The sequence below is a fragment of the Ochotona curzoniae genome, unplaced genomic scaffold (genome assembly GCF_017591425.1).
Source record: "Ochotona curzoniae isolate NIBS_2020 unplaced genomic scaffold, NIBS_Ocur_1.0 contig_4792, whole genome shotgun sequence".
Classification (NCBI taxonomy): Eukaryota; Metazoa; Chordata; class Mammalia; order Lagomorpha; family Ochotonidae; genus Ochotona; species Ochotona curzoniae.
Window position 1 is genome coordinate 9,814,246 of NW_024466389.1, and position 24,764 is coordinate 9,839,009.

At 57.0% G+C, this 24,764-nt stretch overlaps 1 protein-coding gene across 1 annotated transcript in view; it reads left to right on the plus strand.

Annotated features, from left to right (window-relative positions):
- Positions 1–533: 533 nt before the first annotated feature.
- Positions 534–24,764, plus strand: part of PADI1 (peptidyl arginine deiminase 1) — a 32,305-nt gene continuing 8,074 nt past the window's right edge. The window contains exons 1-11 of the mRNA XM_040987977.1: positions 534–625; positions 15,239–15,419; positions 15,959–16,031; positions 17,030–17,091; positions 18,361–18,478; positions 18,596–18,721; positions 20,038–20,210; positions 20,327–20,430; positions 21,329–21,452; positions 21,862–21,969; positions 23,890–24,041. Coding sequence (XP_040843911.1) covers positions 534–625; positions 15,239–15,419; positions 15,959–16,031; positions 17,030–17,091; positions 18,361–18,478; positions 18,596–18,721; positions 20,038–20,210; positions 20,327–20,430; positions 21,329–21,452; positions 21,862–21,969; positions 23,890–24,041 — 1,313 coding nt within the window. The remainder of the gene's footprint in view (positions 626–15,238; positions 15,420–15,958; positions 16,032–17,029; positions 17,092–18,360; positions 18,479–18,595; positions 18,722–20,037; positions 20,211–20,326; positions 20,431–21,328; positions 21,453–21,861; positions 21,970–23,889; positions 24,042–24,764) is intronic.

Below are 24,764 nucleotides of genomic sequence, written 5' to 3' on the forward strand. Positions count from 1 at the left end.
TTCCCGGAGATTCAGTACCTGGGTGCAGACCCCAGGCTGTCCCCCCTCCCCGATGCTGTTCATGCCAGCAGATCTTTGAGTTCGTGGGATAAGATCTGCTCAGCCACGCCTGGCACACAGTCAGGCCTCAGAAAATGCTGACGCCACGACGGTGGGGAGGCAGGCACACACAGTCCGAGCGTGGAGGAAAAGCTTGAGGAGGGAGGTTCCTTCTCCACGTGGGGTTCCTCCCCCAGCTGAAGCCCCCACTTCCCACCTCCCAGGGCAGCCTCAGGCGCCTCCTCCTCCAGCCTCCTGAATTGACAGCCGCATGTGAGGAGGACCGGGCACGGAGCCAGGAGGTGGGGACCAGACTCAGGCTGGCTAATCAGGTCAGAGGGTGAAATTAAAAGGGAGGAAGAGAGCCCCAGCCCATCAGACCTCACGCTCCTTCCTGGCGGTGCCCAGGTGCCCAGGAGAGGAGCCGGGGAGTCGGCTCGTGTGGCCGCCAGGGTGCCTGAGCCCATCGGGAAGGCTGGGAGCCAGGGGCCAGGATGGCCCCGCAGAGAGCTGTGCGGCTGTCCCTGGACAAGCCCTCCTACGCTGTGTGTGTGGTAGGAGAGGAGACACGCGTGGATGTTCACAGGTGAGACCTGGGAAGTGCCTGCTGGGTCCCTGGGGCCCCAGGTGGGTGCCCGGGGGATGGCTCAGGCATGCTGGCAGATGCTCGCGGCAGGCTGTTTTGAGAGCAGAGGAGGTGGAGTTGGCTGTGAGGCCTGGAAAGCTGCCCAAGGCTTAGGTCAGGCTCAGCCCGGGACACCAGGACACCAGGGTCGGGCCGGCGTTCTCCGGCTTCTGGAAGAGGTCTGGCCTTTTGACTTTGCCTCCGAGCCCTAGGGCCAGGCTCCAGGGCCTGGGCACTGGGTTGGGGTGTCCAAGTGGCACCTGGGTGACACGTCACAACCAACTGTTGCCCAAGACAAGGTTGAGGATGGGGCCTCCCCTTGCTTCCCTCAGTTCCATGGCAACCTGTCTCTGGGCTGGAAGATGGTGTGTGGCAGCTCCATCCTTGGATGCCAGCCAGGGGCAGCCGAGGTGACGAGGTGACAGGAGGGTGTGGCCAGGGGACAGCTCAATGACTAACTGTGACAGGAGAACCTGGAGCAAGGCCTGGGACTTGTACTTGCCGGCAGAGTATGGTGGTGGAGGTGAGGAGGAGGAAGATGATGGTGACAGTCAGTGGCGAGGGTGACACCTGAGGGGGTGGCAGCAGCAACTTCTCCCATTTGCCTGGAACCTGCTCTGTTCGGGCTCTGCCTGGTAGGAAGCCCAGAATCCTGCTCAGCTGAAGTCATACCTCACCCCGCCCCAGGGCACTGGACCCCCTTGCAGGTGGCATTGTAGAGCCAGGGTCTCCCTTGGAGAGGAGCTGCGGCTATAGGATCTCAGCCCCTGGGGATTGCCCAGGCTGGTCTGTGCATGCCAGGCCCAACTACCCAACTGGCTTCCACTGAGTCTGCCCAGCAGTCCTCTGCAGCCCTCTCTCTGACAGAGGCCTGGGAGCCCAGGAGGACAGACCTTGACCCCCTGTTGCTACTGGGTTCCCCCTTTGGGTTCTCTCCGATGTGGGCAACTGAGAGGGAACTCACCCAGTTTCTCCTCCCTTTTTTTACTAGGATTGCTCCATTTAGCAAATTAAAAACAACAATATCTCTGTTTACACTTGAATTTCATATAAACAATAAATCACTGGTTGAATATGCTCCCAGGGCCATACCCCAAAACTCCTCTGTTTAGTGAATCTCAAATGAAGTCAGACTTGCCATATTTTACCCTGCAAGCCTGCTTTAACAGCAAGAGTAGCGAGAGGTTCCCTAGCAGGCCCTGCCTTCCCAATTCCAGGCCCAGTTGTCACCCAAGGGCATGGATTGATTCTAGAAGGTACGTCCAGGACCTCAGGCTCTACACTGCGCTGCTTACAAGGACAGATACCTTTGACAGGGAGCCAGGAGAGCTGGGTTCTGACTGTCTTTCTGCCGTTGACGTGCTGTGTGATGCGGGCCAAGTTCATGGCTGTCTCTGGGCTTCGTTCCCAGACAGGAGCCCCTGTGGAATGAATGAGGTCTTTCCCAGGGGCTGGAGTTATGACAGACTTGAGTCCTCATCATGGTTGCGTTGATGAGCTGTGAGACCTCGTGGGACAGGGTGCTGAGCCTGACAAAGGGGGAGAACAGTAGCACTGACCTTAACAGCTTGGGGACAGGACCAATGGGACACTGCAGATGGAGGGTCACTGGTACAGTGGCTGCCCCGGTTGCAGGAGCTGCTGGAGCTCACACGACTCGGGTTCTTTCCTTTCTCTTTCTGCTCCCGGAAGGGGGCGAGAGCTCTCAGGGCTGGCTGTCTGGGAAGTTCCCTTGGGAACGCTGTGTGTCTTAGCACCCTCCCGTGGCCCTGTCCAGTGAGGGGAGGGGGATGGTGAGTGGAAACAGTGATGGTTGTTGGGAGGTCACGCGCCAACTGAGGCTGCTTCCGGGTCCTGAGTGAGCATTCCAGAGGCCTCCACTAGTTACTGAGTCTCTAAGCCCACACTGAGATGCTTCAAATGCATCCCTAGGAAGCGCTTTCCGCCAGCCAGGTCTGCAACAGGTGCGCCTGGGTTTTTTTTTTTTAAGATTTATTTTATTCTACTTTCTTGTTGGAAAGTCAGATATACAGAGAGGAGGAGAGACAGAGAGAAAGATCTTCCATCTGTTGATTCACTTTCCAAATGGTTGCAATGACTGGAACTGAGCAGATCTGAAGCCAGGAATCAGAAGCCTCTTTTGGATCTCCCATGCAGCTGCAGGATCCCAAGGTTTTGGGTCATCCTTGACTGCTTTCCTAGGCCACAAGCAGGGAGCTGGATGGGAAGTAGGGCCACCAGGACAGGATCCGGCACCCATATGGGATCTTGGCACTTCCAAGTTGAGGACTTTAGCCTCTAGGCTACTGCGCTAGACCTACCTGGCAGGGTTTAAGAGAGGCCGGAAGCTCATTGCAGTGCTGAGCTGGGGGAAGAGCTGCACTTGACCCTAGGGCTCCTCTGCTGCTCCCACTGCCACCTGCCTGGCTCTGGCTGAGGCAGGCTTGGGTGTTCCTCCTTGGCCTTGCTGGTGGAAAGGGAAGTCCTGGTCACCTGGGCTGCTGGTCGTTGGAGCCCTCCAGGAGTTGGGCGTGGCGAGTGACATCATGGGAAGTGATGACTTGCCCCCAGGGCTGTGTGCACTGCCTATTTGGAGAAATATTTATGTTTGGGGTAATTGCGTGGCATGTGGGGCGCCAGCCAGAACCCCAATGAATCCCCTGACTCAGCAGCTGCTTTAGATCCCATCCCTACACCCCATGGGCTAGCTCACCACCCTGACACGCAGTCCAGTGGGACCCTCTCCACCCTCACTCCATGCCCCAGCAGGCTAGCTCACCATCCTCATGTCCACACCCTAGTGGGCTAGCTCACGACACTGGTCCTCCTATCCCAGGGGGCTAGCTCACCACCTTGACTCCTTGGATCTGGCCAGGCAGCCTTGGCCATCCCTGTCCTTGCCTGGAGGCTTCAGGTGGTTCCCACAGGGGAACCAATAGAAAAGTGGGTATCATAGGCAATCCACTGGGGGCCTAGCATGGCCAGGACGCATCTGTCTGGGGATGGTAAGTGCAGCCCTGCATGGAAGCCAGGGGGCACTAATTCTTCAGAATGGAGAAGGCAGGGGGTGGTTGGGGTGCTTCCCCCAGCCTTCCTCACCACTGCGAAAGCATCCAAGCTGAGTCGGAGACAGAAGTGGGAGTATGGGGAGAAGTGTCACCCTGAGGCCTCTCAGGAGACCTCCAACAGAGGCCCAGGCCAGTCACATTTCTTGAGGTTCCCCATACTTCAAATAAGAAAAATGCCAAAACCAAATTAGAAAGCCTCCGGCACAAGGACGGGTGTGGTGGTACTGTGGGTTACGTTGCTGCTTGGGAATCAGCATCTCATTTAGGAATGTGGGTTTATGTTCCAACTGCTCCACTTCCGATCCTGGTCCCTGCTACCTGGGAAAGTGCTTGGGCCCCTGTCATCCACGTGGGAGATCTGGATGGAATTCCTGGCTCCTGGTGGTGTTATGGGCCTTTGGGGAGTGAGCCAACAGATGGAAGATCTCTCTCTCTCTCTATCACTGCCTTCCAAGTCAATGAATGCATACATGTAATGTAAAAACAGGCTTCTGGTGTATACACACACACATACATACACACACACACACGTATACACAGGATGGGGGTGGGAGTGTCTTCCCAAAGTTCATGGACTGTGCATATCATTAAAACAACACACCCGGATATCAAGAACTTCTGTACTGAAATGAACCTTCCTCTTCATGCTATCTTTCTCCATGAACTCCACATATGCCGTCGTTAACTCCCCGGGTGGAAATGAACGCTTTCAGCTCGCGAGGAAGCCCGGGGAGCCTGGGTTGGGCGCCTCTCAGGGGTGATTACAGGGCGGAGGCCACACGAATCCGCAGCCACGGGCGGGCCGCAGGTGCCAGGCTGGCCGCCCACCCTGCTACATCATCTAAAAGGGAATGACATTTACAGCTGAAGTGTGAGGGTCCCTGGAGAGCATGAGGCTGGGGTAGGGGGTTCCCTAAGAGTCCCGCGGGGCATGGAGCAGCCTGGAAATTCCATGTTGGAACAGTGAGAAGTGGGCATTAGCTGAGACCCCGGGGGCCAGCCATCCCGTTGGCCTTAGACTCTTTCTGGATCCCAGTAGTGGACACTCCTTGGTCTCCATCCTTCGCCAGCCCCACCAGGCTACCCCGCCTGGTCCTCCCGCCTCCTTCCTGTCATTCCTGACTCCAGTCTTGAGTTCACCCTTCACGCCATACCTCTCCTCTTCCCTCCTCAGCTCCTGCCCTGCCACTCTCCACTTTTCTCCTCCTTGTCTGCCCACCTCTCTTTTCTCCATGGTGGACAAAGTGCTGGGAGGTCCAGAGGCAGGTCCTACTCTCTTGAGCTGGTGGGTCTAGATAGAAGATTCCAGAAGCAAGGAATCGTGGGGTGGCTGTTCGTGGTTGATGTTGATCTCTCCTGCGCCCTTCCTTTCCTACCCTGTCCTCTCTTTTCTCTTTTGCTGTCTGGAACAATGTCACTGTCCCCATCATCACCTTCTCCCTCTGTGGTTTCTGAGCACTGCCGGCTCTGTCAAGGTATGTGTATAGGAGGGGAGAGGCAGAGGGGCGAAAGGACGAAGCCAGGAGGGGTTGGCAAGTCCACAGGCAGCCGTGGCCGTTGGCCATCTGGGAAGGCATGAACGGGGAGTCCAGCTGCAAGTCTGGGGTTCCTCAGCCCTTGGGGCTGAAGCTGAGGGCACCAGGCCCTGCCTGGCCTTGTGAGACTCCCCTGTATGGAGGTGGGAGCTTGTCATAAGATTTCCCTGCGAAGATGTGGGCAGCAGGTGAGGTAACACCCCAGCATAGCTGTGGCCCTCATGGCAGCTGCTGAAAGGCATGGCCGAACGGGTGGACCTTGAGGGAATGGACACAAAGGCCTGTGGGGAAGAGGACTTGACCTGGCTGAGCTGACAGAGGAGTCAGATCAGGCATGCCACCACCCCTGACACCCACATCAGAGGAGGGGTGGGCCACATCCTCTGAGGGTCCCTGAGCTAGGCGGGGACCTGGCCTCCCAGGTGTCCCACCTGCTTCTGGGCCTCCAGTGCAGCCGGAGGCTGAGTCGCCTGCAATCAATGCTGTGGGGAACCCGGTCAAGAGTTCCCTTTCACACCTCCTTGCCACCCGGATGACTCCTCAGCTCCAGACCCCTGGGCCAGGGCACTGTGCTGGGAAAGGCAGACAGAGATCAGGTCAGCAAGTCGCAATGGGGAGATCTGGCTTGTGTGCCCAGCTCCTGGTTTCCGCCCCAGCCCAGTCACGGCCGTTGCGGGCGTCTGAGGGTGAAGCAGCAGTCTCTTTCTTATGAAATCAACAAAGTGAAACTCCATGGTAGGGTCCTGCGGACAGTGCACCTGCCATGGTCTGCTCCAGTTGAGGGTGGGGTCACAGGATTCCAAACATCAGTGAACAGGAAGGAAAACCATATCCTTCTCCTCATGACCCTGACATCCCCCTCCCCACCAAAGTCCCCAGGCACCTGATGGGGCTCCAAGCCACTGACGGCTGAGGGTGTGACCCCGGCTGGGCAGTCAGGCTGTGTGACCTTAGGCAGCAGCTCAGTCCCTCTGAGCCTGTCTTCTCCCAAGCTTGGTGGAACTGACACAGCTTGCCGCATGTACCCGTGAAGCCGGCACCTTTATTTTCCCCATTTTACAAATGCGAACTTTCACAATCCATGCTGCACTGGCAGCTCTGGGCAGAGGTGCGGTGACTCATGAAGCTGCCTCTCCCGTCCTGGCCATATCCCAAGGCACAGTGAGGTCCAGGCCTGTGACTGCCTCTGCAGGGCAGACCAGTGAGGAGCAACTGACCGTTTACCCTGCTCCAGCTGCCAGTCACACCGCCAGTCGTCCTGCAGGGACCCCCACTGGGAGAGGGTTTGACCCCACCACGGGGTCCTCCCCCTAGGCTCCCAGGCACAGCCCTCCCCGGGCAATGCCAGGGGGTGGGGCACCCACGAGTGATGGCTATCTCTGAGATGGAGGGGAAGGAGAGGACACAGCACGCTGTGTGAGAGCCTGGAATTCCAGGAGGACATGGGGTCACTGTCAGCCACAGCATCTTCCATCCCCTGTATCTCTGGCTGCAGCCAGCCCCAGGAGAGGAAGCAGGCAAAGTCAAAGCCAATATGGGGAAGTCTGGGGGGATGCTTGAGTTTTTCTCTTCCACTGCCAGGATCCCACACCTGCTCATGCCCTAGCCTGCCCCTCTCCCCTGGGGGGGTCTGCACCCCTTGGCAGCTATGGAACAAATGCTCTGTACTTGACTCTGGGGACTCTGGTGCACTGAGCAGGTGTACCCACGCCTACTGTGGGAAGCTGACTCCATAGTAGCCACAGGGCAGGCCCATTGCCAGTGACGGGGTGGAGGGTGGGGCTGGGGTCCTCCTATCTTCTATCCTAACTTCTCCAGGGTCTGCCCACTACTCCCTGTCTCCCAGGTGGCTAGAGGTGGTGACTGCCACATGTGAGGGCAGTGGCCGTGCTGGCTGCCTGGTCTTCTTAGATGTTCCCATCATTTCCATCAAATCAGACAGCTAGGTGCTACTGTGACCCCTACCTTGAATATGGGGAAAAGGCACAGAGAGATCAGGAGACTTTGCTGAAGCCACACATCCCACACATCCCACAGACACTGGACCTGGGGTTTGAACCCATCTTCACCCAGTTCTGAGAGCAAGCCTGTGGTCTGGACCTTCCTGGGTTATTGCATTGGTATGAGGGTGGGGTGGGGACAAGGCAGAGGACGAGCCTTGGAGCTGGACTCAGTAGGGTCAGATCCCATCTCTGTCACTGTCCCCTCCATATGGGTTTGAGTTCCTCCCTAGACTTGGGGAAGGGACTGTGTGCATGGGGCCAGACAATGGAGCAAAGGGCATGTTGTGTCCTGGGAGGTCCCTGCCCACTTTGAGCCCAGAGGGTTGGACTGGGGACACTTGGGTCCACTTTTCTGGGGCCCGGCAAGGTGCTGGTGCATTAGGGGAGCAGGAAAGTGTGTCATGGTAGAGCCCCAGGAGGCCCTAGTGGGAATCCTGTGTGCCCCGGGGGAGCCACTGACCCTTAGGATGGGAGCCCACGTTGGGAGGGCTCGAGGGATGGTTTGGCCTCCAGCCAGACCTGCAGCCCTGAGCCAGGATCATCCTTGAGCCAACAGCATAGAGGCAATGCCGGGTCCTGCTGGCTGGTCCTGGACACTGCTTCTGGTTTTGGCTCCCAAAACCCAGAGGCTGGCATCCCTGGGGCTCTAGGTAGGTGTGCAGGAAGCTGCCCACCGGTGCTTGGGCATGGCCATTCATCTGCTTTCCAAACTCCCACATTTTCTCTGTTACTCACCCCTCTTGTCCCTGCAAAGGACCCTGGGCTGCCCCCCAACACTGGCAAGGGCATCCCGATTCCCTGCTGAGCTACAGGGCAGGACTAACAGTTGACCTGGGAAGGATGCCTTGGACACTGCTGTGTGCCCCCTCTCACTCTAGAAAGCCTGAGAGGAGGCGTGGCCTTCACAACTCCAGTGGGTGGAGGCTTCTGGGAGGCTGATTGCAATCAAGCCCCAAAGAGAACACTTTCTATTGAATAGCTGTCACAGCAGAGGTATGAGAAGGTGGGTTCTGCATCCTGCGGCATGTTCAAGTTCAGGGTTCTGGTCCAGCAAGGGCATGGCCAGGATGACCTCCCAGGATGACCTACCCAGCCTCCTGGGGGCAGGGAGGAGCCATCATCCTCCCCACTGGCATCAACCTCACCCCTGCAGGGTTCTGCTGAACGGATGGGGAGGGAGAGGCATGGCTTCTCACCTGTTTACTCCATCCTGTCATGACTTCCGAGGTTCACCTGTGCGGAAGTAAATAAGCAGCTGGTGTGGCCAAATTTCAACACCTGCCTGTTTCCTTCACCCTTCCTTGCCGACTGCCTCTTCCCATCCCTGCCAGGGCACGCGCAGGGCACATGCACTTGTGCTAATGTTGGCCAGGCAGCTTGGGAGGGAAGACAAACCTGCTGCTTGCTCCTCCCCCCGCCAACTGTGTCCCCCCGAGCAAAGTTACTTCAGCTCTCAGAGGCTATTTCTCCATCTGTTAAATGGGCCAGGGACACCTGCCGAGAGGGCTGGAATGAAGGAGAGAGATCACCAGTGTTGGAAGCCCAGCACGGAGGAGGTATCTCAGTGTGTAGGCTCCTCCCTGTGCATGGCCATCGGGTGGCACACACCTTACCCCAGTGAGCAGGTATGGCTGGGGTCCCCAATCTGTACATCCCGTGTGCCCCGTTCCGTGAGATTCTCCACGGATCAGCTCTGCTGTCCTGGCTGCCTGTCTCTTGCTCAAGGCCGGGGATGGGGCACGGTGAGGGATCTGATGTGTCCCAGGAAGGTCTGTGTCGAGCTGAGGCTAGAGGAAGGATGGGGCCTGGCGGGAGCAGGCTGGGCTGTGGGGACTCAGCATGATCACACTGACAGCAGCAACAGCGTGAGGCTCTCACAAAGATTGTTTCCAAAGCGCCATCTCCCAGTATCTTGTGGTACCCTTGCCAGCTGGGTTTGAATTGCACCTATTTCACAGAAGGGGAAAATGGAGGCTGAGCACAGCTGAGGGGCGAGATCTGAGTTCACAGAACCATACTCTTCTCTTTACGGAACAGGAAAGGTGGTGTCCACGGTTATAAGGACACAGGTGGGTGGTGTCCGCAGTGGTGACGCTAATGGTCCCTGGTGTTTAAATCCATCATTAACTCACCGATGGTGAACTTGGAGCCTGGCCCAGACTACCCACCTGGCATGTTGTCAGGTCTAGGGGGCTGTCCCATGAGACATGAGATGTGGACTAGTTGGAGGGGCAGCCTGGACTCCCAGCCTACTTGCCACCATCCCTCCAGCCCCCCTGTAAGGCCACACCCTCAGACGGGGGACACAGAGGTGAGCGAGGGCAGAGCCTGCCACAGGGCAGGGCGAGGGCAGCATGCCAAGGGGATGAGACTCAGCCTGCCTGGGTCCAGCAAGCAGCAGCAGCAGCCCTTCCCTGCCCCCTTCCTGCTGTCATGTGCCGATGCCAAGTGGGCACACGACAGGTCCCCTTGAGGCTCCCAAGGGGTTGCCACCTTCCCCACAAGGTTCACCCTGGAGGCTGCTGTCAACTTACCTGGCTACTGACAGAGTGAAGGGAGGCAGGGAGAAGCTGAGGCCAGGATCCCAACACCCTCCAGAGGGGTGATTCAGGGAGGGGCAGCCTGGGCTGCTGGGCGGGGTTCTCTTTCAGGATCCTGCTGGAGCCAGGACTTGACCTAGGCACCCCGGGGTGAGACCCAGGCACCTGAATGTGGGCCTCAGGCATCCCAAGAGACACCCCAGCTGCTGTGCCCAATGCTTGCCCCAAATGAGATGTTTCAGCTGAATCTTCACTAAGTGCTGGACGCTGGGGGACCCCATGTCCCCGTGTGTAACTCATCATGCTCCTGAACTGTGTACCCCGATTAGCATGGATGATGACTGCCAGGCAGGTAGGCTCAGGAGGCTGGGGCAGAGGCTGGGGGAACACTGCTCAAGTCTCTTGTCTTCCCTCCCCTTGGCCTTACTGCTTTCCCACGGAGATGCCAGATAGAGTGGATGTGACCAGACCTGTGACCTGGAGAGGCTGACCACATAGGGCTGGGCAGATGGGGTCCAAATCCTGCTCGACCACCTCTCCCCTTGGCAGCCCTAAGAAAGTTGCTGCCTGGTTGTGGTGGCTGTGTCCTCACCCATGACCGCAGTGTCTGCAGTCCCCACTGGTCACAGAGTGGGACACTGGTATGCTCAGAGAATGAGACACAAACTGTCCCGGGGAGACGGCTGTGGCTGAGACCTTGCATGTCGGGGGCTCCCTGGGGTCCTGACGAAGGCGTTCCGGCTTCACAATGTTATTCACATCACCTTGTTTGTCAGAGGGTGATGGGAAAGACCCTTCTGAAAGGGAAATAGGAGGCTGGGCTTCAGCAGTGTTGTCCAGGCAGAGAGCCACAGCTGGGCATGCGTGAGAAAGAGTGACGGCAAGTGGGGAGGAGGCAGTCAGGGCAGAGGGGTGGCTCTCGCAGAACAGGCCAGCTCCAAGGGCGAGTTCTGAGAGTCCATAGGCTGCCAAGGTGCCTGCGGCTGTTGAGTTGGGGCCACATTGGGGCATAAGAGCTGAGGTTCTTGTCAAAACCCACGGAAAAGGAACAGGTGGGCTGGACCGGGCTGAGTCGCAGGGGCCATGAGAACTCATCAGTGGGCAGTCTTGGGTCGGTCACTTTCTGGAGCCGCTGAGAGTGCAGGAGTTGATGATGGGCCAATGTAGGTCTGGGGATGGAGGAGGGGAGGCGAGTTTGAGGACAGAGGCACCCCCAGCTGGCTGGGGAAGTCTGGGCAGGGCAATGGGAACAGAAGTGGGGCGGCAGGGCTGGGCTTGCAGGGGTGTGGGTTACAAGGCACGGTGGGCATACTTCATGGGCGGCTCACTGAGGAGTGAAGGGCTGAGGGCTCTATGCACACTGGACTGTCAGGTGGAGCTCACCAAGGGCATGGAGGGCAGGTGCGGGGAAGTGACCCCTTGAGACCCAGTGTGCCTGAGCCAGCAAGTGCTACTGTCAAGGTACCAGGCCAGGGCATCTGTGGTTCAGCTGCTGGATGTGTGTGTTGCAACTTCACTTCCTGCACATGTAGGGGTGTGTGTGTGTTTGTGTGTGTGTGTGTGTGTGTGTGTGTGTGTGTGTGTGTGTGTGTGTTGGGGGGAACCTCAAGATGGGTGCCGAGCTCTAGTAGTCCCCCTGTGAGATGGACCTGAGTTAGCATGCCATCCACCACCTGACTGGCACAGTTCCCTGCTCTGACTGGTGGGTCATAGTGATGGTCAGGGCCTCCCCGGACCAGGTCAGGCTCAGCATGAAGTAAAACTGGAAGAATCCACTTGTTATTTCCCCAGGACACAGTCACCTTGGGGAAAACCACAGGTCCTAGGAACAAAGGCCTGGTGCAGGGGCCTTCCTGAAGGAGGCCCAATTGTCCCTTTTTGTTTGTTTGTTTTAAGGAAATTTAAAACCCTGTGTTAAACCCAGTCATTGTCCAGCGTTACACTATATTTTCTTAGAATTGTAGTTACTCTCCTTGACTTTCAAGGGAGTTATGTCTCAATTAGCCTGTGGGAAGACAAAAGTGCATCCATTCACCGGCTGGCCTGCAGCTTCTCCTCCCTCCAGGCGTTCCACGACAGCGGGGCAAACCATCAGCCAAAGTCTATTTCATAATGACATGTTGCTGTCTCCTGCAACTTGTAGAACGCTGCTCTGAAAATGAACAATAGGGCTTCTGTATGAGTAGGCTTTCGTACGTATGTGTTTTTATTTGAAAGGCACAGTTACATGGAGAGAGAGAGAGCGAGCGAGTGAGCAAAAGAAAGATCTTCTTTCCACTTGGTTCATTCCCCAAATGACCACACAGTCGGAGCTTCTTTAGGGTCCCCCGCATGGGTGCAGGGGCCCAAGCACGCATTGGTGTGTTAGCAGGGAGCTGGATCTGAAGTGAAGCAGCCAAGTCTCACACTGGTGCCCACACAAAATGCCAGCACTGCAAGTGGCAGCTTTATATGCTCTGTCACCACACTGGCCCCTATCATGAAATTTCAATATTGTAAGAACCATAAATTGGGAGCCATCTGTATGTTATATAAACTGTATTGAACGAACGAAGTTGGGAACCAGTGTTGTGGTATAGTGAGTGGATCCAGACCCTCTTCAGAATGCCAGTCCAAGTGCCCACTGCTTCGCTTCGGGTTCAGCTTCCTACTGGTGCATCTTGAGTGGGTGATGGCTCAGTGGTCGGGCACCTGGAATCCACATGGGAGACCTTGGCGAAGTTGTGGGTTCCTGGCATTTGGCCTGGGATATTTGGAGTTTGTGGCTATTTGGAGTTTGGATGTAGATGGAAGATCAGTTTCTCTTTTAAGTAGATGAAAACAAACTTGTAAGCATTTATGCATTTTAAGCAGGCAGCAAATACTGAAAACTTGGCCCTTCCTGCTCATCTTCCCACCTTCTACCACATTCTATGCAGGCAGTTATGGCATGGAGAGCTTCTCTGAGTGCAGTGACCTTGGGCTGGTGACTTGAGAGGAGCAAAGACCCTGAATGAGGGCCCCGTCTATTGTTTTATGAACTGTCTACACTTAAGATTGAGTGACTGGGTTGGTAAACTGCATTATTTTAAGTAGAATGCTGCCTCCTCGGTTGTCATTTTGTACTTAGCGCAAACTATTGAGGGAGCAGCTGAGCCAACCAGCAGGTGGTTCACGTGCTCCATGTGAAGGCATGATGCCCACTGGGGGATTTAAACAGAGACATCAGCCAGCCTCTCACACACCAGGTTCAATGGCAGCTCCCTTCCTGGGGAGAGAGTCAGCAGAGATTGGGCTGGGAGAGGAGGCTGCCTTGAGCAATGCTGTAGGGCTGGAAGGGTTGTGAGGGTCCATGGGGGTCAACCTCTCTGAGGTCAGGAAGGTTGAGGTCAGCCAGGTGGTGCAGGGGAAGAGAGAGATGGGTTGACCGTGGCTTTGCTGTGGAAGGAGAATGAGCAGGGAGCTGAGTGTACAGGCAGGGAGAGAGAATACGAGGGCCAGCAGGACGCATGTACAGAGGTGTCACTGCGGCTCCCAGGGGAGCTGGCAAGGAGGCGAGGCAGGAGGTGACAGACATCAAGCCCAGCAATGACAGGTGACAAAGGATGGCAGGGGCCCACAGGGTCTGAAAATAGTGACAATGAGGGGGTTGCCTCTGCGGAGGATGGCACAGCGTGAAGATGCCAATTCACAAACAAGCACTTGTGAAGGCAGGAGGGAAGGGCCCGTGAGCAGCCAGGGTCCCCTGCTCCCCCTTGGGACTCAGTGGGGTGGGGGAATGGAGAAGTAACCACTGCTGTGCAGGTTGCAGGGGAGAGCCATGCGGAGCACACTTCTGTGGGCAGTGAAGGTCAAGGACTCCCTGGAGAGGAATGGAGGATGCTGAGCAGGTGGTGGTGCCTAGGGTGGACAGAGTTAGGAGGACTTGATATGGGGATGATGTCTGTGAAACCTGGGGTTCCTCATGGACAGGTGAGGAAGGGTGTGTCGGGGTGTTCAGCTGCCAAGAGGTCGATGGTGGTGGTGAGGATTCTGACAGCAGCTGCAGAGGTCTGGGGGCTCCTCTGCTTCCTGTGTGTCCGTGGGGATATGCGTTTGCTGGTAAGGGTGTGGTGGGTGTCCAAGAGCTCAAGCAGGACCTATGACTGTTGGAGCTGACCATCGTCACCATCGTCCATGGGGGCACTGGTTTGGGGTGGTGGGACACAGTGGCCAGGGCAGGGATTGAGGGAGGGTCTGGTGTCTCCAGTGGATTCACTGCATGGAGGCTCTTAGGGGACCAGGAAAGGACAAAGGCAGGGGGTATGTCAGAAGATCTGGGAAATCTTGGCGGTGCTGCAGACAGCTGGACATGGACTTGGCCTTGGGGTAGATGGTTCTGCCATGAAGCTTGATGATGGACAGCCCCGATGTACAAGGGATGAAAGAGCCCTGGCAGGTTGTGCCTTCACGTGCAGGGCCTGGCCCAGGGTGGCACACAGTTCAGGTTTATTCCGGGATGAAGTGTGAGATGCTGCCCCCATGGGCAGGGCGTCCTCTCTGAACCTGTGGCCCTGGAGGAGTAGTGTGGCATGGAGTGGCCAGAACTCCCAGCTTCCGAGCATCCAGGGCCTGTGGTGGGACATTGAATAATGTGGCCGTAAGGTGCCGCATCTCCACCAGGCAGCATCTGAGCCTGGGAATCCACTCACCCATGAACAGGTGTTTATTAAGCACCTATTTTGTGTCGGGCATTAGCCTGAGACCCGAGGATCCGGTAGCCCTCATGCACCGGCCTAGCAGGAGAGAAGGCCAACACACAGACTTGAGCAGCGGGGAGACGAGGTGGCCAAGGGGCTCACTGAGAAGAGGATATGTCAGTGGAGTCCTACAGCGGGTGAAGGGGCAGCCCAAAGGGGACAGTGGGTGCAAAGGCTGTGAGGTAGGACAGCCTCGCGTCTTCAGGGAACAGCACCGGAGGCCAGTGTAGTGGGCACAGCGTGTGTGCGGAGAGGGCATGGGGAGGTGGCCGGGCAGGCAGGAGAGGACTTGCAGCCGTTGTGAGAATTCTACCCGCTTTAACCTGGTTGGGTAAAGATTCCTAACATGATCCTACTCATGTGTGCAGAACAGAATGGAGTGGGTGTGGGTGGGTCTAGGCGAGCAGCACCAAGGCGTCCGGCCAGTAGGCTCATGGCAGCTTAAGCCACAGTGATAGCAACCAAAGAAGTGGGGATTGGTCAGACAATGGCCTCCCTGTGGGGCTGGAGGGCTTGGAAGTGGCCGACTTGGAGGAGACTTGAGGGTGCGTTGCCCAGGGTTTTCCCAACTGTGGCCCTGGCATGGGGGTGAGAGCTGGCAGGAGGTGCTGACAGGGCCAGCAGCCCTAGCCCACCACCCACTGTGGTCGTCCTCTGAGTACCACCCCCCACATCTGCCCCCATCTCTTCCTCTCTCCTCTCCCTGGCAGGGATGTACCTGAGGGTGCCAAGACCTTTGGGATCTCGGGGAGCTCAGGAGTGCAGGTCTTCGTGGTCTGTGACCCCAAGCGTGTGCCAGAGCCTGCAGGCAAGACCCACTGGCCGCTGGACAGCAACATGGATGTGATCTTATCCGTGGGCACAGCCAGCAAAGATTTAAATGACCTGCAGGTAAGAAGCCACTGCACCCGTGTGGGGCTGTCTCTCCCACCACCCCAGCTTCATCCAAGGTGGGAGCCTCCTGTACAGGGCAGGGGCTGGGGCTGTATGGCTGCAGGCAGAGCCCTGTGTTTGCGCCTGGTCTACTAGGCAGTCTGGGTAAAAAACCCAGTAAGGGTCCTGGATTGGAGAAAGAGCTCTGAGACCCTGACTGGGATGACAAGGGTGGGGACCATGTGTCCCATTCTGTAGATGGAGAGCTGATGGCAACTGTGACAGCTGGTTCTTTTCCCAACGTACCACCCTAATGTCAGTGGTTTATCCCGGGGCCAGCCTCCTCCACACCCCACCTTGTTCTCAGACCAAAACCTGGGAGGTAGGACAGCAGCCACAGCCTCCAGCTGGGAACCCACCCTGGTGCCCCTGTCTCAAGGGCCCCTGGAAGCCCTTGGGGCATCCACACCCCCTCTCCTCCCAGTGAGGCTATAGGCAGTGACCCCACATACTCCGCCACTGCCATGACTGACAGGGCAGCCTCTCTGTGTTCACAGGTGAAAGTCTCTTACTTCGGGCAGCAGGAGGCAGGTGCCCTGGCCCATGGGGTACTCTACCTTACTGGCGTGGGTAAGTACTGCCTCCTTGGGGGACCCTTCCACCTCTGGGCTGTGGAAGGTCCATGGCCAGTGTTCCCTTCCACCACGATGGGCACTTAAGCTAGAACATACATGATCAAGACCAGAAATGCTTAGGGAACCTGGGCAATACGTTCTTGTACAGATGGAGGCCAATGACAGACTAATATTTCAACTGTGAGCCTGCCCATGTCAGGAGCAAAGATGTCTTGTGGCCCAGAGCCGGGAGTGTGGCAGGTTGCATGGAGTTCACTCCTTGGAGAGTCATACATACTCATCAGAAGTCTTGGTGATGGGTGCACCTGCCCACCGCAAGGCATCATGCAGGTTACATGAGTTGTCTGGTGAGCTGAAGGTGGGGATAAGGTTTACGGAGAGGAGGTTGGGTTTTTGAGGTGATAAAGAAGGTAAGCGTTCCCAGCTTGTGTGCAGGCAGGCGCCTCAAAGCGCTGCCACTGGCAAGAATAGCTGTTGGCCTGTCTGCTACCCTGTGCCTGTCTGTAGGAACCTGGCTGCTCTACTTCAGGCCCAGCCAAACGTGGGGCATTTTCTGTGAGAGTATTCTGTAGGGCCATGAAGGATCTAGAAGGATCTAGAAACTTCACTGCCCACGACTGGACAGCTGGAGCCATGAGTCGCACATGTCCCTTCTGTGGACACCAGAACTGGGGTCCCTGTAGCCCAAGCCCAAGGCGCTGGCTCCAGGAACGACAGTGCCTAGAACCCAGGGCGAGTCCCCAGCTGCTTGATGGCTCAGTCACCAGCAGAGACTCCGGAAGGTCCAGCCCAGCAGAGCTAGCCACTCAGTACAGACACCAACAAGTGGCTTAAGAACCAGAGATGCAGGGCAGCTTGTCATCCACACCCAGGACTAGGGAAGAGGCCACCACGCCTCCCGTGGCTGGACATGGGCTCTTCCCAGGCTGGTTCCCCAGGCTTGGGTTGGCGGGCTGGGGGAGACCCTATCAGCCCCTCCCTGTCCCTTTCCAGATGTCTCCCTTGATGTGGACTCGGGCCGGACTGGCAGGATAAGGAGGAACCGCAGGGACAAGGTGAGAGCTTTGTGCTGACCCCAAGAAGCAGACTGAAGGACAAGTCTGCACTCACCCTCTGGGTCTCTCTGGGGTTAGGGTTTTTCTGGTTTTTGTTTTTTTTTTTTTTTTTTTTTTTACTCACTCCCTCTGCTGTTTGCTGGGCTGGTTTTAGACCCTGACACACAGTAGGGACTTTATAAAAAGCTGTCATGATGGTCAGTCCAAGCAGACCCTGAAGAGGAAGGAAGAAGAGGTGGGTTTACGGTCAAGGCAGGGCAGGATTGCTGTGGACTGTTGGGCAGGCTGCACAAGGACGCCTGGGCTCTGGTACAGGATGGCACCTACCCAAGGGCTGGGCTGAGCTCCATTTAGGCTGGCAGTGAGCTTAGAGAACTGGCGCTGAAGGCTGGCTGGGCAGGAGGCTCACCTGGCTGGGGTTCTCTTTCTTCCTGGGGGCCACGACACGAGCCCTGGCTCTTAGGTCTGGAGCAGAGAAAGTGGAGGTGGATGGGGCAGAGTGGCAGCTGCTGAGGTTGGTGGGGCCTGGCCGTCTTTCCCTCTGTGGCATGGATCTCGGCTTGTAGGGTCTGTGGAACAGAGAGACCCAGCCTCTCCCCTGCATTCAGGGCAGGAACGGAAAGTGAGCTCAGCTGAGTCTCCAAGGTCATTTCTGGGTGTGGAGACGTTGCCACTGCTCCTCCAGGGCCCCTGTGTGTGGTGCGTATGGTCGTACACGGTGCATTGTATGCAGTGTGTATAGTCCTGTTGGCATGCATCTTGCTCACTGCACGAGGCTGGGGTGACCCTGGCTCTAGAGTCCTGCCTGGAGCTCCAGGTCCCAAGTCTACCGTTCCTCTATAAATCTTTCAGCAAAGCCACAATTTCTGTCTCCAAGCCAATCAGGTGGGTCCGCTGACTCCCACATCTTTTTTTTTCTTTGTAAGATTTATTTATTTTTATTTGAAAGGTAGATTTACAGAAATAACGAGAGAGAGAGAGAGAGATCTCACCTGTTAGTTCACTCCCCAGATGCCTGCAATGGCTGGAGCTGAGCTGGTCCAAAGCCAGGATCCAGGAGCTTTTTCTGGGTTTCCCATATAGGTTCAGGAGCCCAAGGACTTGAGCCATTCTCTGCTGCTTTCCCAGGTCACAAGCAGGGAGTTGGATGGGAAGTGGAGCAGCCAGAGCACGAACCAGCACCTATATGACATTCAGTGCTTGCAGGTGGAGAATTAGCCTGTTGAGCCACCATGCAGGCCCCTCCTATGCCTTCTTATTTGACCATAGAGAAACTGGCGCTGGGGCCCTGAGGGCCATGGGGCTATCCTGCTGGTAAACTGCGACCGGGACACTAGCAGGTCCAAGGAGCCCGATCTCAATGACAGCCAGCTGACGTCAATGGCTGGTGAGTACAGAGGTGCAACAGAGGTGGCCAAGGGTGGGGGTTGGGGGGAGGAGGAAGGGCAGGAAGGAGGCCTGTTGGGGGACAGAGAGATTGTGTCAAGGGGGACCCTCTCCCCAGACCTCAAGGACATGTCCCCGATGGTGCTGAGCTGCGGTGGCCCCGATAACATCTTCGACAGCCACAAGCTGATCTTGAACGTGTCCTTGCCTGATGCCAAACGGCTCCGGGTCTTCTGTGCTCGGGGTAAGCGGCCTGGGATGGAGGATGGGCTCTGCCATGGTACTCCATTCATTTCCTCCCTCTCTGTCTTTCCTGCCCTCCCCTCACTGCTGCATCACACACCAGGGATCCCCAATAGCCACAGCCTCAGAGCACAGCCTGGTGCCCCAGAAGGAGGCACAACTAACCCCATTGTACAGGGAGAAAAATGGAGGCACAGATGCATGAATTCACAGTCACCAACCAACCGGAGCAGAGCAGGCATTTGAGCCCCAGGGCCTTGGGCACCAAAGCCCTTCTTTTCACTGCTCGGGATTGGTTTCCTTCTCTGCCTGCCAAGGACTGACCAGTGGGGCAGGAGGAGTGAAAAGCAGAGAGGCTGTAACCCAAGCTCTACCCATCCATCCTCACTGCCCTGCCAGAGTTCCTGTGCATCAAAGCCAGTGGCTTAAAAAATGCACTGATCCTCACTTATTTGATTTTAAAATAAAAATGTATTTTATTTATTTGAAAGAGTTGCATACACACACACATAAACACACGAGAGAGAAAGAGAGAAAGATCTGTCCGCTGGTTCACTCCCCAGATGGCTGCAATGGCTGAGGTTGGGCCAAGCCAAAGGCAGGATCCAGGAGCTTCTTCCAGGTCTCCCATGTGGGTGCAAGGTCCCAAGCACTTGAGCCATCCTCTACTGCCTTCCCAGGCGCATCAGCCAGGAGCTGGGTCGGAAGTGGAACAGCCAGGATTGGTGTGTGATGCCTGGGCAACACCAGCCCCATTTGATGCATTTTAAAGTGACCACTTCAGTAGCATTTGGCCAGTTGGCACTTCCTATCCCCTCCTCCGCCCTCAGCTGCTTCCTGTCCTGCTTGTCTCCTGTTCTGGATATTTCCGGTAACCTCAGTCAGACGTCACATGGCCTTTTGTGTCTGCCTCTGTTCACTCAGCATTGATGTCTCCGGGGCTCCTCCTGGCACAGTGGGAATGCATACACTGGGTAGAGAATTTTGTGTTTTGTGCCCTCAACTGGCGCCAGGCACTGCAGCCATTTCTGCCTTGTGTCAACGGTTTTTTCTCCACGTAGTTCAGAGTTCTCGCTGGCTTCCTGAGAAACGGGCTATGGCCCATTTCACAGATGAGGCACTGAGGCTCAGCGGGGTTGAGTTACAGAGTTACAGTCCCATGGCTTCTGTGGGGCGCAGTTGGAGAGCAGCCAGCAGCTGGAACTCCGAAGGCAGCTCTGCCCATGAGCTGCCACTCCTGGGCTCCTGTCCTGCTTTCCTGGAAACCCCACAGCTCTGCCCACCCTGGAACTGGCCCCTGACCTTGGCTCTCTGTAGGTGGGACGGCCCTCTCGGACTACAAGCAGGTGCTGGGGCCCTGGCACCTGTCCTATGAAGTGGAGCGGCAGCCTGGGGAGCAGGAAGTCCGGTTCCATGTGGAAGGGCTTGCCTTCCCTGATGCCGATTTCCCTGGCATGGTCTCCCTTAGCGTCAGCCTGCTGGATGCAAGGGTACGTGCAACCTTGGCTGGGGCTTGGGGTACCAGGTTGGAGGTAGCAGGGCTGGGCAGGCCAGGGCTCCCCGGAGGCCACTGAGTCCTCACTGCCCACCCCCCGCCCCTGCCCAGACCCTGCCCGAGGTGCCCCTCTTCACAGAGAGCGTGACCTTCCGCATGGCCCCTTGGATCATGACCCCCAACACCCAGCCCCCCCTGGAGCTGTATGTGTGCAGGTGAGGCTGCCCCCACCCCTTCCCCACACTCGTCCCTCCATCCCTGGACCTGGAGCGGTAGGGAAAGGATGCTGGCTGCTCCATAACTCAGACTGGCTAAGAGCTGGGCTGGGGACAGAAGCAGGTGGGCATGGCCACAGTCATTAGTTCCAGTCCCCACCTCCAGGCCACCGTGTAATCCCACAGCAGCAGCCCTGATGGGTTTCGCCTTGGCAGTAGGGCAGCCCCAGGGGACCTTGCCTCCCTCTCATGTGGACACTGAAGACACAGGGAACCAGCCTCCAGGGGCCACCCTGAGCCTGGCCCCAGCCCTGGACCTTCCGCATCTCTGAGAATCCTGGAGGAAGCTTGGTGACAAGGCCCCACCAGCAGTTAGAGCAGTGGCAGGGACCACAGCTGGTCTGCACTTAAGTCCAGGGCTGTGTGGCTGAACAGGTTTGCTCTGTCGACCTAGGTCCAGATGTATGCAGGTGCACCAAAGGAATTTGTTCTTCCTGTTTGCTCACTAGCAGCATGTGAAACCCTGGGCCTAGGCAAGCTGCAAGGTGCAGGAGCATCCGGGGCCACCGGCCTCCTTCCTATTACCTGCACCAGTAAGATTCAGCCCGGGTCGTGTCCAGGGCCACCCCTAGGATTGCCTGAGCCAGTTTAGGTGCCCTGCCTCTGGACCCCACAGCCTGTGTATAGCAGTCATGTCATGCCTGCTACATGATCTGAGGACATCTTCAGGGTGAACCCCAGGAGCCTGGAGCTTGTCAAGGGCAGGGACCGTATCTGTACCTCTGATTCCGGTGGGCCACACAGAGCTCAGTACAGGCGGACTCCAGACCCCGCCAGTTGTCCCTGCTTCAGCCACGGTCAGAGGCCACGGCCACGCTCCCGTCTCCCTGTCTTGCAGTGTAATGGACTCGCACGGCTCCAATGAGAAGTTCCTGGATGACATGGCCTCGCTGGCACGCCAAGCCGACTGCAAGCTGGTCATCTGCCCTCGCGCAGAAAACCGCAACGATCGCTGGATCCAGGTGACACGGGCACGGAGGCCAGCAGCCCGCACCTGCCACCTCCCCGCCATGGCCTTAGCTGGGCTTGGAGTAGGGGAGCCTGCACAGGGTCCTAACAGGCTTCGGGTTCCCTGGAGAAGCCTTGACACCCCTCCATGCCCCCTCTCTCATCCTCGGGGAGGATCTACTGAGTCAGCTCCTGCCCTCTAGTCCCAACCCCTGCAACTCCCTCCAAATGCCCTGGTCGCAAACCCAGACTTCTCCTGCCTGGGGCTGCTGGTGGCTTTGGCTTCTCTCTTCTGGCACACACCGCCCCCTGCCTGGGTGGGGTGAGGGGTCCTGCTGACTCAGCTCTGATAAAGCTGGGGGTCACCTGCTCCCACAAGCACCTGGGCAGGTTCCAGCAACCTTCTCTCCTTGCCCCTCCCAGGACGAGATGGAGTTTGGCTACACTGAGGCCCCCCACAAATCCTTCCCTGTGGTCTTCGACTCGCCCCGCGACAGAGGCCTGCGGGACTTTCCCTACAAGAGGATCCTGGTACATGACAAGGGGCAGTGTGGGGAGGCCAGTGGTCCCTCCTGCAGGAGCCCCCAGAGAGGCCTGCCCTGGGAGGAAGGGAGCGCTCAGACACAGGGAGTGGGTATTGGCCAACTGGACAGCCAGGGAGAGGTTGGGGCGGGGATGCAAATGATATGCAAACTGCACGCTAATAGTCGGCAGTCCTGGTTGTCTCCTTCCTGGGCCTCTAGAGCGGGCTATGTTGAGCTGCTGTTTTCCAAGTGAAATTTCATGCCTTGGGAGACCAAGCTGCCTTTAAGGGGAGTGCATCCCTAATGAGCCCTTAGGGCTCCCTTTTTTTTTTTAAGATTCATTTTTTATTTGAAAGGCTTACTTATGAAGAGAGAAGGAGAGATAGAGAGATCTTCCATCCATTGCTTCACTCCCCAAATGGCCACAATGGTCAGAGTTGAATCAGGTCAAGACCAGGAGCCACGAGCATCTTCCAGTTCTCTCACGTGGGTACAGTGTCCCAAGGCTTTGGGCCATCGTCTGCTGATTTCCCAGGCTCAAGCAGGGAGCTGGATCAGAGGTGAGGCAGCTGGGACTTAAACAGGTTCTTTATGGAAAACCAGGCACTACAGATAAAGGCTTAACCTACTGTGCCATGGTGCCAGCCCCAGGGTCCCTGTTTTTAAAAACCAGAGCCTCTCTCCTCCGGTGGCAGATGTCTTCTGAACACCTACTGTGTGTGAGGGACCGTGCTACCTCTTGTGCTCAGTTTGGCAACAGCTGTGCCTGCCATTGTGTCTAGAGTTCCTCGCACCAGCTCCCTTGGCATGCCACCGGCTACCTCAGTTAATCCACAGGCACTCCTTAAGAATGGAGAGGCTGAAGGTTAAGGAGGCGAAGTCACTTGACCAAGTTAGGGGTGACATCAAGATACAGCCGCAGAGGGGCCACCCCCACAGCCCCCAGCCCTTAAACAGCAGGCTGCACAGTCTATGTACCGCCCCCACCCACCCACCAGGGACAGTGCGGTCCAGGGGGCAGCTGTGACAGGGACGCCCACTGGAGACATTTCCCCGGCTTGGAGAGGTCAGGCGACAGTGACTCCTTCACAGTGAGTGCTTAGGCAGCGGGCAGCGGGCACCTGGCTCCAAGCCGCAGGCTCCACCTGTAGGTGCCATGGGTCTACCCGGATCTGACCTGCCACTTCTTTCGCTTCCTTTGCATTGAGTTTGCTGTTGTTTTCCAAGCTGGTGATGGAAGCTGACGTGATGTACAGGGTGCTTCAAAAAAAATTCATGGAAAACGGAATGAAAAGATAAGTTTGCTTTAGTGTAAAAAAAGATCTATGCATCCAAGGAGGCTGTCCAAAGGCTGATAGAAGAAGGGTGGGTGTTTTGCTGGCACCGCAGACACCTACATCTCACAGGAGTCTGATGCCCAGTGATGGCTGTGGGTATTGAGTCCTGCCCCCACGTGGGAGCCCAGCTGGCCTGAGCCCCTGGCACAGCACGAGCTGTTTCAGGCATCTGGGGAGCAGTGAACTCCCATGCAGGAGGTTGTCTCTTTGCCCATTAGTCTGTTTCTCAATCAAAACAAACACTCCTGGGTAAGGCCTGTGAGGTCTATGACAAGGTAGGTTTGCAGCAATTTCAACATCTTTTGTGCCAAAATCAACTTATCTTTTGGTGTCACCCCCCCCTTGAATTTTCTGATGTCCCTGGTTTATGCTGGGAGCTGTCTCACATGAAGATAGGGCGATTCAACATCAGGGGCCCTTGGACGTGGGAGTGTGGCCTCTGGCTGCAAAGCATTGCCATGCCACCACCTCAATAATCTCAGCGTGCAACTTCTGTACATGTGGAAACCTTGCAGACGGCCAAGCGTGGTCTCTTCCTGTCCTACCTGACCCCTCCTCCTGGGGGCTGGGTCTCGCTGGTCCTCCCCTAGGGTCCTGATTTTGGCTACGTGACCCGGGAGATCCTGCTTTCTGGCGCTTCCAGCCTCGACTCCTTTGGCAACCTGGACGTGAGCCCTCCTGTCACCGTGGGCAGTGTGGACTACCCCCTGGGCCGGATCCTCATCGGTGGCAGCTTTCCCAAGTGAGAGGCTGGGTGGGGCGAGGGTGGCACAGGGGCCCCAGGCGCCTGGTCGCCAACAGAGCAACCCCCTGCAACACCCTCAGGTCTGAGAACCCATCTTAGTTTCCTGCCAGGAATCACCAAGAGACCCTGGGCCTGGCATTCCGTAGAATCTTAGCTCAGGGTCCTGAGTAGGGGCAAAGCCAAGAGCCCCTGACTCTCCCCCGCAGAAGCCCTGGCAGCTCTGGGAAAGGGGCACACTATGTGGCACCCAGGCAGGGAAGTAGACTTGCTGAACTCTCCCATGAGGAAGCCCAGCCAGTTGTGACCTCGCGATGGCATGAAAGCGCCCAGAGGTCACTGGGTGCCCAAGTCAGGTGGCTCAGATGAGGCAGTGTTTGGCCAGGCTACCAGGGTGACAGAAACGACTTGGTGGGTCCCACCCTGGATGGCAGTGATGGGGCAGGAAGCAGGTATTCGGGGTTTAGTACTCCAACCGCTGACCGCCTCTGATGGAGTTGAACTTGTCCACACCCTCCTGGATAACCAAGGAATGGGGTGGGTACTTTGTTTCCTGCTTTGAGACTTACCCCAACCAGCGCCAGGTGCCATTCTCCTGATGGGGGTCGTGTGGAGCCTGGACATGACCCAATGGCCACCTCCTCCCACCCCCTCGGTTGGCCTGTGGTCTCAGGCTCAGAGAGGTCAGGCAGTGCTAAGAGGGTCACACAGCCTCAAGCCGGC